Genomic DNA, 18,407 nt, shown 5'->3' on the forward strand with positions numbered 1-18,407 from the left:
GTACACATTGTTTGTTTTCAGGAAACCCACTTCAAAACTAGCAACCCTCCCACAATTATGCATAAACATTATACAAATTGGTATTTTGCCCATAACCCTATACACATAAACCAACCCTTATTATCCTATTTGTGGACACCAACAAGGACTTTGATAGGCTCTCTTGGCCAGCTCTATCATCAAACCTTAAATCACATGGGCTTTGACCCGTCTTTTAATTCAAAAGTACTTGCTCTGTACAAATCCCCATCGGCCAGGCTGAAGATTAATGGTGTGCTATTAAACCCCTTGTTTATTAAAATGGGACATGTCAGGGATGCCCTCAGCCTCCGCTATTGTATATCCTAGTTATAGAGCACTTTAGGCAAATCACACACTCCTGCCCTGACATTCGGGGAGTTAAAATCATCGTGCAGGAATATAAATGCTTGGCTTCTGCTGACAACCTTCTAATCTATATCACAAATCCACATACTTCTCTTCTTTCCCTCATGTTGCTGCTTGAGTATTTTGGTAGGTGGTCCAATTTTAAAATCAATTTGAATAAATCTGAAACCCTTGGTGTCACATTACCCACACAACTAATAAATTCACTAAAATCCAATTTCCCCTTTAAGTGGCCCTCAAACAACTACATTAACTACAGTACTTGGGAACCCTTATACCAGCTGACCGCTCTAGATTAATTGTGTGCCGTCCCCCGTGTCAGCAGCCGAGCTGCTCGGATCCGGGTTCTCAGTGGCTTGAGGGTCTCCGGACCCGGGGATCGTGCAGCCACTCAAATGAAGGGGGTATTTACAAGGGATTATAGAGTTCGTGACGCCACCCGTGGTGTGTGGTAATTAGGAGTACCACCGCTGCAGTTGGGAGTACCCGGGGATGATGGATCGGGGCAGCCAGGTGTTAGAACCCTACATGGGTAGGGGGAAATGCCCTGGGTCTTGGTGTGGGGGAAAGAGGCCGTGGGATGCAGGGGTCACTCTTGTACTCACTCAGTCCATTAAAATGACACTGACAACTGGGTAAACCAAGTCTCTGCACACCGCTGCCCCTCAGGGGAGCTAGTTCAGGTCCCGTCCCCAATGGTGCTGCCTGGTGATCTAGTGATCTGTGACCTGCCTCCTGCCACTAAGTTTACTTCTCTAGTGGTCCCGGTAGTGTGAAACTTGCCGGGTCCCGCTCCCCACTGTGCCTAAGTATGGGAGCTTGCTCTTGGGGCTCACACTTGAGATTTTCTGGACCGTATTGGATGGAAAGTCCTATCCCCCTCGTTGTGCTAGTGCCCCAATTTTGAAGCGGTTGGAAGCGAATCTTGAAGGCTCCGTTCTCCACGGGTGAATTATCGGGTTGCATGCAGTTACTCCCCGACCTAGGGTCCACGTACCCCGTTGTGCATTGGTCCCAACCCGGTGATGGTGCAAGGCCGCCGACTGTCCTGCTCGACAGATCCGTGCCCCTTGCTACTATCCCCTGCAACCGGGGGTACAACTCCTCTAGGCCCAGACCACCGTCTGCCACCTAGACAGTTTCCTTATGGGAGTCCCCACTCCCAACCTCCTCAGAGCTCCTCACAGCTCGAGCGCTACTCTCCAACCCACTACTCAGTACTGACTGACTACACTCCTCACCTCCCCTCCTTGACCCCCTAGGTGGGTGACTCTATTCCACTCAAGCCGTCCACTGGTGTGTCTGGTGGGTGTGGTGCAGGGTGTATCTAGGATTTGATTAGCTGATGTAGTCAACACCATTTGGTTAGGGACCCATGACAAAGAGGGAGGTGGATACTGCGCGGGAGGGTATATTGTGCAATATCCTGTGACTGATAGTCCAGGGGTGTCACAATTGCTCTTAATTGTAATACCTTTTGTCCAAATTAGAGTCTAGTCTTGGATCTTGGGATAGAGGAGAATTCTCCTGCTTTGGTTGAATCAACATGCTAAAAATGACAATCCCACTGAATCCAACATATTCAACATAATTTCGGCCAGTTCATGTGATTGGCTAGGTGCCCGAGACTTGGGCATAACATTTTGACCCATCCTAAGGAGGTGGGTGGGGTGAGTTTACCAGACTTTCGTTGCTAGAACAGCACTGTACAGGCTGTAACCTGGCAACGGTAGCATCATCAGCCCCGTCACTGATTGGAGTGATTGTACGATGATGTGCAATCGCTCCAATCAGCAAGCAGAGATGTGGTCTGATCTCACAGTTAACGATTTGCTCTGCCTCATTCCTGCTTGGAGATGTTAGGAGAGCGGTCACCGTGCTGTTTTACTGCGTGTCTGCTGGGATTTGTTGTGCCACAAGTGTTTTTAGGCCTGTGCTACCACTTTTTCTGCTGCTGCTTAAGCGGGCTTTACACACTGCGATATCGGTACCGAAATCGCTAGCGTGGGTACCCGCCCCCATCTGTTGCACGACACGGGCAAATCGCTGCCCGTGCCGTTCAACATCGCCCAGACCCGTCACACATACTTACCTGCCCGGCGACGTCGCTGTGACCGGCGAACCGCCTCCTTTCTAAGGGGGCGGTCCGTGCGGCGTCACAGCGACGTCACTGAGCGGCCGCCCAATAACAGCGGAGGGGCGGAGCTGAGCGGGACGTAACATCCCGCCCACCTCCTTCCCTCCACATAGCGGCCGGGAGGCAGGTAAGGAGAGCTTCCTCGTTCCTGCGGTGTCACACGGAGCGATGTGTGCTGCCGCAGGAACGAGGAACAACCTCGTTACTGCTGCAGTAACGATTTTTGAGAATGGACCCCCATGTCACCGATGAGCGATTTTGCACGTTTTTGCAACGATGCAAAATCGCTCATTGGTGTCACACGCAACGGCATCGCTAATGCGGCCGGATGTGCGTCACCAATTCCGTGACCCCAACGAGTTCGCATTAGCGATGTCGTAGCGTGTAAAGCCCCCTTTAGTTAAGAAGAAAGAAGATATTTTTTTCCTTTTCCTCATTTGTTCCTGTCGCCTGATCTTTTCCAGTCCACCCCAATCCTGCCATTCCCTCTCTTCCTTCTATCCTTTTCCCTCTACCTCCCCCTCTCACTAATTCCTTCCCCACTCCACTTTTTGCCACCAAGCACTGACCAGAACTTGATCTCTCGATTTTTGGCAGTTTGTTTTTGCACGACCTCTGTGAATGCATCCTGCAGCCCCTAAATGCTGATCAGTGATGCTTACATCACTGATCAGTGTCCGTGCTCACTTTTGTACAGGACTTTTTTTGCTGTCCATTTTTATCTCCTCTTTTTACACCACCATCATGTATGCATCCTGCAGCCACCGAGCGCTGATCAGTGGACGCACATCACTGATCGGCGTCTGTGCTTGCTTTTGGCTAAGGCTACTTTCACACTTGTGTTGGACGGCATCCGTAGCATTGCTTTGTGTGACGCATGCAACGGATGCGTTGCATATAGTGGCACAACGGATGCTACGGATCGTACAAAATAACACAATCCGTTATAGGTTTTGTTTCCTTGACTTTACACATCTGGGCATGCGCAGTTGTGTAAAGACGGATGCGTTAACGGAATCCGTCAAATGACGGATTCTAATGGAATTCGCCACCATAGGCGTCCATTATAAAAACAACGGACGCCAACAGATTCCTGCAGGTTGCGTTTTTTTGACACTCCGCCAAGCGCAGAAAAACGCTACATGCAGCGTTCCATCTGCCTGGCGGTCACTGACGGTCAGCGACAAAACAACTGATGCGCTGTGGGGCGGATGCAACGCAAGACCATCCGTTGCTATCCGTAGCTAATAGAAGTCTATGAGGAATAAAACAGTTTCCTGCAACGGTTACCGTAATTCATCAAGGCGGCGGATAGCAACGGAAGCCGTCCAACTCAAGTGTGAAAGTAGCCTTAGGATTTTTTTCCTGTCCATTTTTCTCTCCGCTTTTTGCATCACTTCCATGTGTGTGTCCTGCAGCCGCTAAGCCACTGATCAGTGACGCATATCATTGATCAGCATCTGTGCTCGCTTTTGGCTTAGGATTTTTTTTTGTTTCCTGTCCGTTTTATTCCCCCGCTTTGCACCACATCCATGTCTGTGTCCTGCAGCTGTTGAACGCTGATAAGTAACACACATCACTGTTCGAAATCTGGATGTTGTTTTTTTCCCAAAAACATTAAAATAAGAATAAAATACAAATAATAATTTAGATTAGTTGATGGGGCTAGATAAGGGACACTAAAAAATACTGTAGTAATCGTCATCTACTAAGGTATTTTTTACTGAATATAGTCGAGGTTAGTCTCAGTTGGGGTGCTCAGTACTTTTTTTTTTGTTTTTACTAACGTCTGTTTAGTAAGTGTGTTTTTTATTTTACCAAACTTTTATATTCTCTTTTATTTTATTTTTATCTTTTTCTTTCTAGATTCTTTTTAGGTTATTTTACACACACCACTCACAAGAAAAATAAAATGTTGCTCCCGTCTCAAAGACGGTATTCAGTCGAGGAGCCATCATTGCCTTCGACGCTGATAGTGAGGGAGAGGATCCCACATTCCTTTATTTTTCCTATTCCTCCTCTTCCTCCTTATCACCAACTCACCACTAGATACCCCATATGGACCTCACCCCCCGAAGATTATGAGCCACGGTTTCCTGATTTTGTGTCCCAATTAAGAATCCAATTTGACATTGCTGGCTTCAGAGAAATCAACTTTTTCAAAGTCTTTTTCTCTGATAATTTCATGGTGGCTGAAATAAATTTATGTGTCCAACAATTTTTTACCCAAAACCTAGCTTCATCATTTTCTAACTGGACTCCCATTGACGTAGTAGAAGTTATAAAATTTTGGGGCCTTGATCTTTACATGGGCATTGTGAAGAAGATAGAAATTTGGAAATATTGGAGTTTTATTTAACACTCCAGTGTTTTGCATGGCTATGACCCATAAACGTCTTGAGGCAATTCACAATTTTTTGCAATTCAAAAATAATGCACAATGTCCTCCCTGAGATGACCCCAATTTTGACTGACTTGGTTTCTGCGGCCATCTGGGCGACCCAGTCCTGCCAGGTATGATGAGGCTGCTATGGGCATGAAGCCCTTATCAGCGGCTGTCCCTTGCAAGAAAAGGCTCTAGACTCTGGTCTCAATCCATTTAGCTCTGCATATTGTACAGAAATGGCGTCAACATGTAATGTTGGGGAGTCTCCATTTTCAGGGCCTCTTCCGGCTCTTCTGCCCACTTCTTCAAAGCTGCCCGTTTTGCACTTCTTTCCTCTTTACTACTCACAATGAGTGGGGCTCACTTCTGGTCCCTGGCCATGTCCTACCACCTTTTTTTTAACTTCCATTAGTCCTTTAGTCTTAGGTGTGTTTCCTGCAGCCCCTCTTGGAGGGTTGTGCCAGGAACGACCTTGCTTGCAGTGCCACTTGAAGGAAGGTACAAACGCAGGGCCGGACGGGCTCCACGCTTCTTTTCCAAGGAGACTCCGCATATGGGTGTGATATTGGGTGGGATGCATGATACTTACTGGTTTCTTCAGGCTGGCATTCATCACTCCACTAACGGTCCTCATCGTAGACAAAATAGTAACCCATGCAGCACCAGAGTTCACTTGGCAGCCAAACTTGTTCAGTTTTATCTTCACACCGTTATTATAATAGACATCGCCGAACTCCTCACTGTTCTGATTTTACTTGTTCTGGGGTACTCTTTCTCGACCTGTCCTCCACTATCTTGGAACTCATCCTCAAGCTGCTGTCAGAGTCTCCAATCCCCCTTTCCTTACACATTCGTGCACTTCTTAGCCACAACAGCTTCTGTGGTCACAAGGCTCTCTAAACCTGCTGGGGTGAGCTATAGTTTCTGGACTTCACGAGGTTACCTCAGGGTTGCCTGAGTGGCCCTGACAATGTAGACACATCTTCTCTTACTTGAACCTTATTCAGAACCGACACCCCATGAAGCCCACACTACTAGCCAACCCATTTGCCATCTGTCACTCCTCCTCTGCCTCTACTTAACCTTCCAGGGCGAAGCTTTGGCGAAACCCGATGAGGTGCAGGCCGGTGTGATCCATATAATAATAGATAACAGTTGGTGGGTAATCTATTAAGAAATATTGTTAACCTTAACCATTGTCAGATAGCTTTGGTGAGCCTAGTTATACTGATTTTTTGCATTAATTATGATGATATATGGTGATATATGAAGAGATTTATGTATGTCATTCATCTGCACTATGCTATGCACTTTAAAATATATACATTTTTATGCAACTGACTACTAAGTTATCCCATGTGAAAAATACAATGAAAATCTTACATATAATTGCCTAACATTGTATATAACAGCTGTATATGGATCACGCTACCCTGTGTCGGTGTTTCCCTTGAATTGTTTTATACAATAATTTTTAAAATTTACACTTTTTTGCACTGTGTGACACCCATATATATTTAGATTTAATAAAAGGAATTTATTAATTATATTGTCTACTTAGAATGACTATTTTGAAAAATGTATGACTACAGGTCAATCATAGGTATTATATGCTACTAGGGATCTAGTCAAGAAATATATGATTAACATGGACCTATACAGTCTAATTATAATAAAAGTGCTCTACTTAACCCTGTCTTATCTAATATCCAATCTACCGCCCACTGGCAAATGGCCCCGACTCTGCTACCTTGATAACCTACACTCCGCTAGCAGCATTTACATGTTAACACACATTTATAACAATCAATATCATATAATACGTGTCGTTTAGTATAAAAAAGTTCAGGTAAACAATGTAGAGCGCTGCCACACCCCAGGCCCTTGGGATACTCGGTTCCGGGTGGTGGATAATGGGGATCGCTGTCACAGGTGGCCGTGCCCGGTTCCGTTACCTGGGGGTGCTCGGTAACAGGGTTATTTTATATGTCACTTGTGACGCCACTGGCGGGTTGCGGTAATAAGTGTGCTGCCGCTGCTGTGGTTTTAGGGACAGATGGTATAGCAGCAAGTGTGTTCGCACCCTCCGCCAGTAGGGGCTTAAGTCCCATGTAGGTGTGCTGCGCCTTGTGGTGCACCAGTAATAAATACGACACAGTTCTTGCAGATTAACTGGTAATTTACTCACTTGATGTTGCAAGTGTAGTTTGGCATGGCTAGTCATCCGACTTTCCTTTGTCCCAGTGCTGACGTGAGTCCCAGTTGAGCCCTCCGTGCACATGCAGAGCTGATGGTCCCCTTGCCTGAAGCTGTCGGTGACCTGCGGCGCTCCGCTCCTTTGTTTTCCGGGCCCAGTATGACAGGCCTCGCGGTCCCTTGTGGGGTAGGCTACTTCTCTGTTCCCTCTCCCGGGTCCTATATATGAGGCTGTGTCCCTGAGCCTATGGGTGGTGTGGTACCCTGGAAGTCACCACACACGGCTGGATTAGCAGACCGCCTGGAGCTGTTGTCTACTCTGGGGTCCAGTACCCCCTCGTGCGTAGTGCCTGGGATTTATCTACCCTCAGGCTACTACCTCCTAGTCGCCTTTTTGGGGTCTCCTCACAATCCTCACACCCCTCTCACTCTCTGGCTCCTTTCAACTGTCACTCCTTCAACTGTCGTTTTTCCTCTCTCCCAACTCTGCCTAGCAACACCTGTTGCTTTCCACAAGCCACACCCCATTCCAAGGCTAACAGCTAAGGGATGGGTTCTCACATCTGACCACTGTTAACCCTCTACATGCTGCGCCCAGGTCTCAGGGAATGTGCCCCTACCTGTGTGTGAGGTGTGGGTTGTCAGCATAGGGTGTTCCAGAAAGCCTTAGGATCCTGCAGATCACTGGGGTAGCATATCCCAGGGTGCTGCAACAACATATAGCATAAAATAGCATAGGGTCTCAACCACCTCTATAGGTACATTGTAACTGAGGTAGAAACATATACAGTGGGGAAAAAAAGTATTTCGTCAGCCACTAATTGTGCAAGTTCTCCCACTTAAAAAGATGAGAGAGACCTGTAATTGACATCATTGACATCATAGGTAGACCACAACTATGAGAGACAAAATTAAAAAACAAATCCAGAAAATCACCTTGTTTGATTTGGCAAGATTTGTTTTGCAAATTATGATAGAAAATAAGTATTTAGTCACCTAAAAACATGCAAGATTTCTGGCTGTCACAGACCTGTAACTTCTTTAAGAGGCTCCTCTGTCCTCCACTCATTACCTGTAGTAATGGCACCTGTTTGAACTTGTTATCAGTATAAAAGACACTTGTCCACAACCTCAAACAGTCATACTCCAAACTTCACTATGGTAAAGACCAAAGAGGTGTCAAAGGACACCAGAAACAAAATTACTATGTGCCATTACTACAGGTAATGTGTGGAGGACAGAGGAGCCTCTTACAGGTCTGTGAGAGCCAGAAATCTTGCATGTTTTTAGGTGACTAAATACTTATTTTCCACAATAATTTGCTCACACACACAAACCGTATGATGTTCCGACAGTACCTTCTCCTCAATGTATGATTTCCCCACAAGCCCCCTAAACAGAATGATCGCCCCCACAGCCACCTAAAATTTTAGACTAATATAAAAGCAAAATAAATCTACTCACTTCTTCCTACGGCTCTGATCTTTGCATTTTATGACCTGAGACATGACGCAGCACGCTTGATGCAGTGAGGTCATGAAACCTGCAGTGCTGAGTCTCAGACAAACAGGATGAGTGATGAAGCAGGGAGCTGATGGCTTCCTGTTCCACCATTCTATTCAAAAGTATCTGCTTCGTAAATATTGATATTGTACCATTTGGGGGGTCTGAATGAGGCGTTGCCAAAGGACACCAGGTTCTCCTAACTCATGAGCTCCATAGTAATGTGTGTTTTGCCGCTATAGATGGTATGCAGGTTACCATTAGAAAGGTAATATCAGATTTTGGAAACAAAATGCATAAACTCAACAAATTTTGCACTTACACTTTATATGAAAGGACAGTCCTCTAAGATTGGAAGTGTGGGCAACTGAGCAGTAGAAGTCAAGGTTTAGCATGACTTGTATCTCAGGTTTTCAATATCAATGCCCTTCAACCCAACCCATACTACAATTATGAACTTTTCAATCTGATAATTTTTCTAAATGCTTTTTTAAATTCCTTATTCCTTAATGTATATATTATGGGATTAAGCGTGGGAGTAATAACAGCATAAAACACAGGGATCAGCTTCCCTTCTTCTGAAGAATACTTGGATGAAGGCTTCAGATAGGCAGAAAAAGATGTCCCGAAGAATAAGGTTACAACAGTAAGATGGGATGTACAGGTGGAGAAGGCCTTCTTCTGACCCTCTGTAGACTTGATTTTTAAAATTGTGGAGATAATATGGATATAAGATATTGCAGTTGAAAGAAACGAGCCAAACCCATAAGCTCCTCCGACAGTAAAGAGAACAACCTCACTAGGCAATGTGTTGCCACAAGCCACTTTCAGTAATGGTGGGATGTCACAGAAGAACTGGTTTATCCTGTTAGAGGAGCAGAAGGTTAAGTGAAAGGTAGAAACAGTGTGGACCATGGAATTGAGAAAGCCACTGATCCAGGAGCCACAGGCTAATGCTATACATGTTGTCGTGTTCATGACCAGGACATATTGTAATGGATTACATATAGCAACATATCGGTCGTAGGCCATTACAGCAAGTAGTGTGCACTCAATGCTACCGAGGGCAATGAAAAAATACACTTGTGCTACACAGGCATTGAATGTAATGGAGGTGGTCCTCTGTATAAAGTTAAGAAGCATTTTTGGAATGGTGACGGATGTGTAGAAAATCTCAAGAACAGACAAATTCCAGAGGAAAAAATACATGGGTGTGTGAAGAGCCTTTGTGGCTGAAGTTATGAGGACAATGAGGAAATTTCCACTAAGAGTTAACATGTAAAACACAAGAAATACATAAAATAACAGAACTTGCACAGAAATGAGAGGCGGAAACCCAAGAAGTATGAACTCTGTTACTGTACCGTTACCATCCATCATTCACATCACCTGAGTAAAATAAATTCTTAATATCAATTAATATCAAGGATTTGAATACATAAGTAAAAGAAAAAAAGAAAAACCATTGTGGATGAAATTTTAAGAAATACCTGTCAATCTGTACTTTAGATTTTCACACATATTTGACCCTTTGCAATGCAAGGGGGCAGAGTGAGAGGGTGAAATATTTGGCAGAACTATGTCATTTTGCCATTTTTGGATTTTGCTTCTGTGAATTCTGTGGATGGCCACTTCAAGATACATGATATGTCAACAGCTACCGTATTATTATATAGACTGATATTGCAACTCAAAGTACCCCTGATTTTACGCAGAGGTTTTATCTCACTTATATTAGCATCCATAGAAAGAGAAGAGGGAATGCTCCACCACATGTTAGATTGTTTTTTGTCTCAGGATATTTTAAAAGCCCTTATCATGCACATCAATCAAGAAATGCCAAAACTGCCTGCAAGCTGCAGATACTTCTCAGCACACATCTTTCCATTGTGTATGGAAAAGTGGTATGGAAAATGCTGCACTTGGGAATAGGGAAATATAAAATAGGGGCTCACATTATAGGTGATGTGGACCCCGTAAACATCAGGCATTTCCTAGAGTTGGGAAAACCAACTTATAGGGGTGGTTCACTACTTAGCATCACTGGCATCGATATTACGTTAACAAACAAGGCTTCTTTCAAATACCATGTGTTGGCAATAGTGCCTCTGAGCGGCGGTATTGCGGTCCGCTCATCCCCATGAAGTGACCCCTGGGCTCAGAGACCTCTAGAATCCGGCGATGTCATTTCAACTTCCAGTTGAACCAACATCACCGAGGCCGACCCCAGTCTCTGTGAGTGACTGGGCTGTGAGCGGAGTTTCCCCACACAGCACAACTTAGCATTGTTCCTGCTTGCAGCGCTGTGCAGCGAAGGAGAGAGCAGTGAGATGCTTGGCTGTGACGAGCGGTGAAACTCCGTCCAGAGCCCAGTCACTCACGGAGACTGAGGCCCGCTATGGTAATGTCGGGTCAACTGAAAGTTGATGTGACATCACCGTATTTCAGACATCTTGGAGCCCAGGGGTCTGTGATGGGGATGAGCAGACCGCAATAGTACCACTCATAGGCATTATTGCCAGCACAAGGTATTTGAGAGAAGCCTTGTTTCTGAATGTTATATCAATGTGGCTAGTAAAGCTAAGTAGTGAACCACCCTTTTAATGGTTATAACCAAACATTGGCATTTTATGTCCAGCGCCTCCATATCATGAATAATTTTATTCTAAAAACAATGCATGTAAGGAATAATATCTTTAAGGCGGTAACATAGCATCCAATGGAACATCATTTTTTTTTATTGGCTTATTCATAATGATCTCTATGCTTCTTTAATACATTAGGACACATAACCATGAGATATGTATTAAAGGTCCATACAACATGAATGTTTACGGAGTAGCAGCTTGTAGCGTCTACGAGGTCGTAATCTGATAACTAATTGCACAAATGAAAAAGTATATCATTATTACTTACTACATCAATAAAATAGACTTGTGTAGGGTTCACATAGATTTTGTAAAATAACTGAAACGTCCCAGTGATTTTCGCATGATTTTAGCAAATCATGTCAAAACACTATGGCTGCAATATGTGATGCCAGCATAATGCCACGTGCAAACATTGAGTATTGGGTTAGTTTTTTTACCTCAGTATTTGTAGGCAAAACCAGGAGTGGAACAATCAGAGGAAAAGTATAATACAAACACAGGTACCACTTCTGTATTTCTCACCCACTTCTGGTTTTGGCTACAAATACTGAGGTAAATAAACTCACCAAATACTCAACATGTGCACGTGACCTAAATGTTTAGGAGAACCAGGTCCCTCTATGGTCACATGCACATATTGAGTATTTGGTGAGATTTTTAACCCAGTATTTGTAAGCCAAAACCAGGAGTGAAAAAGTCAGAGGAAAAGTATAGAAGCACGGGCACCACTTCTGTATTTTTTATCCACTCCTGGTTTTGGCTACAAATACTGAGGTAAAAAACTCACACAATACTCAACATGTGCATGTGACTTAAATGTTTGGGAGAACCAAGTCCCACTAAGGTGGATTTTGTTACCTCATTATTTGACAAAACCAGGAGACGGTATAAAATCCAGAAGTGGTGCCCGTGTTTCTATTATACTTTTTCTCTGATTGTTCCACTTCTGGTTGTGTCTTACAAATACTGAGGTAAAAAACTCACCAAATATTCATTGTGTGCACGTGGCCTTAAAGGGAATCTCAATTTATCTACCCACCTCTGTAAGTAACATTCATTTAGTGAAAAACTGAAGGATTTCTTTAAGCAAACAATTATTTCAAAGAAATAAAGGACATAGGTAGAGGCCATTCACAAAAAAGGTTTAAAAATAAATAAGTTCCAAGTTTAAAGCGAAAATGTAATACATCATCAAGTATCTGCTCTATTGCACTCCCTCTTCTCTCTGACCCAGAATTGTTACGATTATAAATGTTTTATAGTCTTTCTAACAGGCCACCAAGAGACCATTAATAACCCAAATAACATCATATTTCCTTATGGGAAATGAATGCAATTTATGGAGTTTAGCGTTGTTTAACATATCAATCCAAATAAAAAGTATAGAAAATTGAAAATAAATTTTTGTAGATTTCTTTACTCTGTGAGTTCTTGTAGCCAGAAGGGCCCTAAACAACAATACAGCTGACCCATGGCTGAGAATGGAATATAAGGTGATCACAATCACTGCCCAGTTTGTTATACTAGTCAATGTGCACCTACCGTATTTTTCATATTATAAGATGCACTTTGCCTCCCAAAAATTTAATAGGAAAACGAGGGGTGCATCTTATAATGCGAATATAGCTTACCGGGGGTGGAGAATGGGCACTGTGTTGGCTGCCGTGGGTGCTGTGTGGAGCAGGGCGGTGCGGCGGGTGACATGCTCTGCCAGCGGTGTGGGGCTGTGGGGGGGTGAGATAGTCTGTCGGCAGTGCAGGGCTGTGCTGGTTGCGGTGGGTAAGATGCTCTGTTGGCAGTTCGAGGATGCGTTGACTGCGGTGGGTGAGATGTTCTGTCAGTGGTGCAGGGCTGTGCTGGCTGTGGTGGGCGCTGTATGGATCAAGGTGGTGCGGTGGGTGAGATGCTCTGTCGGCTGTGCGACCTTCAAATACTGCCATCAGGAATTGGCACGTGTGTAGATGAAGCTCTCGGATTGTCATTGAGCCAAGAGCTCAATCTGCACTGGCGCGATTCCGGGTGTCAGTATTTGAAGATCGCACCACTGACAGAGCATCTCACCCCCGCTCTGCCCTGCTCCACACAGCCAGCATGACCCGTTCCACAGCCAGCACGGTCGGCCACACAGCAACCAGCACAGCCAGCCACACAGCAGCCAGCACAGCTGCCAGCATTACCCTACCCCAGCCTCCCTGGCTTCTGTGATCTCTGCTCCACCACTGCTGTCATCTCCCCTACGGTAAGAGACCACCGGAATATAAGGTGGACCCCATTTTATTTATTTTTTTACCTTTTTTATCTCTATATTTGGGGTGCGTCTTATAATCCGGTGCATTTTATAAAACGAAAAATATGGTGCTTGGTCCAGAAATGGGAGAAAAACAAGATCTGGCCTCTCTAGTCTTCTCCAATAAATAGTGAATTGCAGCACAGTGAGAAAAAATAAAGGCTTGCAGAGAGTGATCCTTTGGTGGAATCAATTGTACTCCTAGTCTACAAAAATCAAACTACTAAGGTAAATAAGCAGACTGCATTTTTTTTAATTCAATTTACTAACAAATATTGTAAAGCAAGTGCATAATATTATTTATAAGCATCCAGGATAGAACATTGTATTATCTGGGAAAAGGGTAGGATCATGGACTCATAGAATGGTAGAGTTGGAAAGGATCTCAAGGACCATGGGGTCCAACCCCCTTTGAGTGTAGGTTTTCATAGACCATCCCAGCTATATGTTTATCCAGTTTCCATTTGAAGATTTCCATTAATGGAGAGCTCACTACCTCCCGTAGTATCCTGTTCCACTCTCTGACTACCCTCACTGTCAGAAAGGTTTTCCTAATATATGATCTGAATCTCCTTAATTTTAGTTTCATCCCATTGCTTCTTGTACTTCCTTGAGCTAATGAGAATAGGGTGGTTCTCTCTGCACTATGACTACATTTCAGATATTGGTAGACCACTAGTAAGTCTCCTCTCAGCCTTCTCTTTTGCAAACTAAACATTCCAAGCTCTTCTAGCCGGTCTTCATAAGGCATGGTTTTCAGATCTTCTAACATCTAGGTTGCAGATGGTAGAAGGTCCAAATTTGGATAAAAATAAATCGACTTTATTGAAAAATGTTAAAATCCATAAGCGCATGTGTGGCGTTTTATAATGCTGATGATTTCTTGCTGCTAATAATCTGATTGACCGTGCTGTTGAAACCTTGAACCGTATGGAGTTAAGAAAATGTTTGTAACGTTTAATAGGATAATGCCTCCCAAAAGGGAAGATTGTTCATTTGTTTATGCGCATACCAAAAATTGCGGTGTACTAACTTTGTTTGGTTGCAGCCTGGGAGTGCTGCCATTTGCCACGGGGGAATGTGGCGCCCCTGAGGCTTCAGTCGTCACAGGGTACTGCCCCTCCCTTAAGGTACGGTACTCATCCTGGATCCAGAGGAGGTCGGTACCGGTTTCACAACACACAAACTCATACATACAGTCAGGTTGCCCTCCCCATTGGGGACCGGGCTAGGGTCGGGTCTTAAGGCAGTCACCAAACATTGGGGGCTCACACCCAATAGTGACAGGGAACCAGGGGTGGAGTGGCCACCAGATGGAGTGAGGAGCTGACACAACAATGAGGAGTTCTCCAGCAGGAGAGGAGAGGAGCGGACGGGTTTTTCGGTAGCTCCTCTGGGACATAGGAGTTAATATGCTCACCGAGGGGAGAGCTTCATTGCTCACTCAGGACAGGCGCAGTGCAGGGTGTAGAGCCCTAGGGTGGAACAGACTTGACGTTGGATCACCAGAATCTGCAGGACAGGGGGATTGTACGTCCCTCTGGCCGTCACAAGTTCCTGGAGCACAGTGCACATAGGGTCCGGGGTCATGATCCAAAGTCAGACTCCACTGCAGACCCGCGTCACCTGCACACGGGACGGAAACTAAAAACTACAAGAACCTCAGTCGCCAAGTAGCTTCAGGCCACGGGGATCCATCTTTAACAGCGCAAGAAGGAAGGGCCCACAAACTACTGGACTGGTACTGACCTTCCAAGGATCCGGGATTGGCTGGGGCCCACCACGGCAGAGACCGGTACCCTGAGGCTGCACTTGAACTTTGAGTAAAAAGACTTGGACCCGCAGTAGCTGTCTCAGCCTCTAAGTACTGGCGACGGCACCCCATGTTTCGGCGCCAACGGCCGTTACATCCCCTCATCATCCTCCCTGGGCAGAACCACCTTTGCTGCGACACCATCAGCCCCGGAGGACATCACCCACAGTGGCGGCTAATCCCTGGCCGCATACCACAGGTGGCGTCACAAGACAAACTTCCATTCCATCATCCTCCTCCCTTTTATTGTACGCCTCGGGGCCATGAAGCCAGGCAGGGCCACTCGTGATATTCCCAGACCCAACATCACCGACCCAGCGACGAGTAAAGTTAACCCCTTGCCCCATGGGTGCTACAACTTGGCGTCGCGAACAGGATTCTGGGCCCATGCTAACGAGTACTTTGCGCCTTACGACTGAATGCCTAGAGGACTGTTTAATTAAAATTTACACACGGTGGCCATTGCAGAGCAACAAGTGGCTGAAGAATGCCCACCCTTCATGGGTTAGCGGGCAGAGTGTCCTGAAAGTAAAGGCCTGCCCCCTCCCAAGCAAGAGAAGAGAAACAAAACTAACAAGAGAGTCGGATGTAGGAGTTCAAGGAGTGCAGACATACCATGACCACCTGAAGCCCAGGGTGTCAAAAATGGAAAACCCTGGCCGTGTTGGGGCAACACCGGTGTGCCCTCTATTCTGGATCGCCAGGGAAATGAAAGTGGAGGTAGCCCAGATGAGTTGGATGCTGCGGAGGGTGCAGTTGAATGCCATCCATGATTGGGAGGTGTCCATGATGGTGATGGTGGGAGATATGCGGGCCCACGAAGAACGGGAGTCGCTAATCCTGGAGGAGGAAGAGCCTGTAGCAGAGGAAGCAGGGATCCTGGTCACCCCTGCCATTGGTGACATCCTCCAGGTCCCACGAAGCTGTCAGCAACCCCTGGTCACAGGTCCACTTGTCCCAGCCTCAGACCAGACCAGAGGCAACGAGGCTACCGACCCCCAGGCAGCCAAAGACCAAGCTACCGACCCCCAGGCAGCCGAAGACCCGACTACCAAGCCCCAGGTAACCGACCTTCCAGCCGACTGTATACAGGAAGTTGAGGATCCAGCTGCCCTTAACCTGGCAGCCTCTGACCTGGAAGCGGGGATCGAGGCTACACCAGGGAGCTGGAGGATGCCCTTCAGGGTATATCCTGGGGGGTTGTCACGCCATCTTGGAGTTTCCCACCACTGTACCAAGCAGTGAGGAGGACAACCTGTGGACAGTCTGTCAGGCCACTGTCACCAAACTGACCACTGAGGATCAGCGGCGCAAAACCCGGATGACGGAGGTGGAGACCCATAACATGGCAGCCAAACGACGGGTCCAGAGGGCCAGCCCATCGGCTGGGGAACTGCTGCGGGTGGGCATTGTCACCTGATTTGACTTGGAGCAGGGGTGGGGCTTAATCTCGGAGGAGGGACTGGCCAAGGAGATCTTTGTGTCCCGCTGAGATGTGTAGTCCCGCCTTCGTAAGGCTCATCCAAGATGGAACCTATATCCAGGGGACAGAGTGATGTACACTCAGCGCAGGGGAGAGCAGGGCTGGTACGCTCTGTATGTGGCACTGTGCCACCCGGAGGCGGCTGCTGCAGCACAAGAGCCCATTCCAGAGGTACGACCAGAGCCAGTTCCCGTATCCCGCCAAGAATCTTACCTATCGGAGAAATAGGATAAGTGTACCCAGACCTTGGAGGAAAGCTCCATAAAACGACCAGTCAGGAGATCCCTAATCCCCAGTAATGTGCTTTGTTTCTGTCATGATCAAGGACCGGGAATCTCTGCTCCAGAGTTTTCCAGACTCAGCCTGGTCATGCCAGGGGTTAACTCCCATCAAACGCAAGAAAAGGGGGGGAGCCAGCACTGCTCATGAATGGCATGCAACAATAAAGAAATAAAAAGTGTAAAATTCACAAATTCATTCCTACTGTAAAAATTCAATGAGATTTTTTGCAAATGATTGATCAATGATTTGAGCCCCCCTGCCCCGTCATGGCAAATCTCTATAGGGGGGTCCCTAATGCTATATTATAAATTATTATGTACCATAAGGTCTCATATAATGAGCAGGACCACATGAAAACACCACTTACCTGAGACATGTCTGAACCGCTCCCATGCTGCCAGAACTGACAACCGCGAATAAAGGCAGCCCAGGTGCCAGTGTGTGTGGCAGAACCACACACACCAGCACAATGTCAGGACTGGCCCTCACAGTGCCACACCAGCAAACATGGATGAGGGCGGAACAAGGTTCAGGCAGGTGGTGTTTAAATAATGATGCCTTGGAGCAGGAGGCGGTGGCTGTGTGTGAATAAGCACCAAACTGAATTTAGATGGCGACAGAAGGAATTTGCAAACCACACTGGGCGTGTACGGCATGGTGGCGGTCAACCACCGACCAGCTAAACGCAAGAAAAGGGGGGGAGACAGCACTGCTCATGAATGGCATGCAACAATAATTTAGGTCAGGTGGTTGACCGCCACCATGCCGTGCACGCCCAGTGTGGTTTGCAAATTCCTTCTGTCGCCATCAAAATTCAGTTTGGTGCTTGTTCACATACAGCCACCGCCTCCTGCTCCAAGGCATCATTATTTAAACACCACCTGCCTGAACCTTGTTCCGCCCTCATCCATGTTTGCTGGTCTGGCAGTGTGAGGGCCAGTCCTGACATTGTGCTGGTGTGTGTGGTTCTGCCACACACGCTAGCACCTGGGCTGCCTTTATTCGCGGTTGTCAGTCCTGGCAGCATGGGAGCGGTTCAGACATGTCTCAGGTAAGTGGTGTTTTCATATGGTCCTGCTCATTATATGAGACCTTATGGTACATAATAATTTATAATATAGCGTTAGGGACCCCCCTATAGAGATTTGCCGTGACGGGGCAGGGGGGCTCAAATCATTGATCAATCATTTGCAAAAAATCTCATTGAATTGTTACAGTAGGAATGAATTTGTGAATATTACACTTTTTATTTCTTCGTTGTTGCATACCATTCATAAGCAGT

At 46.1% G+C, this 18,407-nt stretch overlaps 1 protein-coding gene across 1 annotated transcript; it reads right to left on the bottom strand.

The window, feature by feature from the left end:
• Positions 1–9,059: 9,059 nt before the first annotated feature.
• Positions 9,060–9,989, bottom strand: LOC142255840 (olfactory receptor 5V1-like). Its single transcript, XM_075327288.1, has one exon. It carries the CDS (start codon positions 9,987–9,989, stop codon positions 9,060–9,062), a length of 930 nt encoding a protein of 309 aa, XP_075183403.1.
• Positions 9,990–18,407: the final 8,418 nt, after the last annotated feature.

Source organism: Anomaloglossus baeobatrachus, chromosome 11, assembly GCF_048569485.1.
Source record: "Anomaloglossus baeobatrachus isolate aAnoBae1 chromosome 11, aAnoBae1.hap1, whole genome shotgun sequence".
NCBI classification, from domain to species: domain Eukaryota; kingdom Metazoa; phylum Chordata; class Amphibia; order Anura; family Aromobatidae; genus Anomaloglossus; species Anomaloglossus baeobatrachus.

Coding starts and splice junctions, on each gene's coding strand:
- LOC142255840 (XM_075327288.1), bottom strand. CDS start 9,989: ATGATGGATGGTAACGGTACAGTAACAGAGTTCATACTTCTTGGGTTT.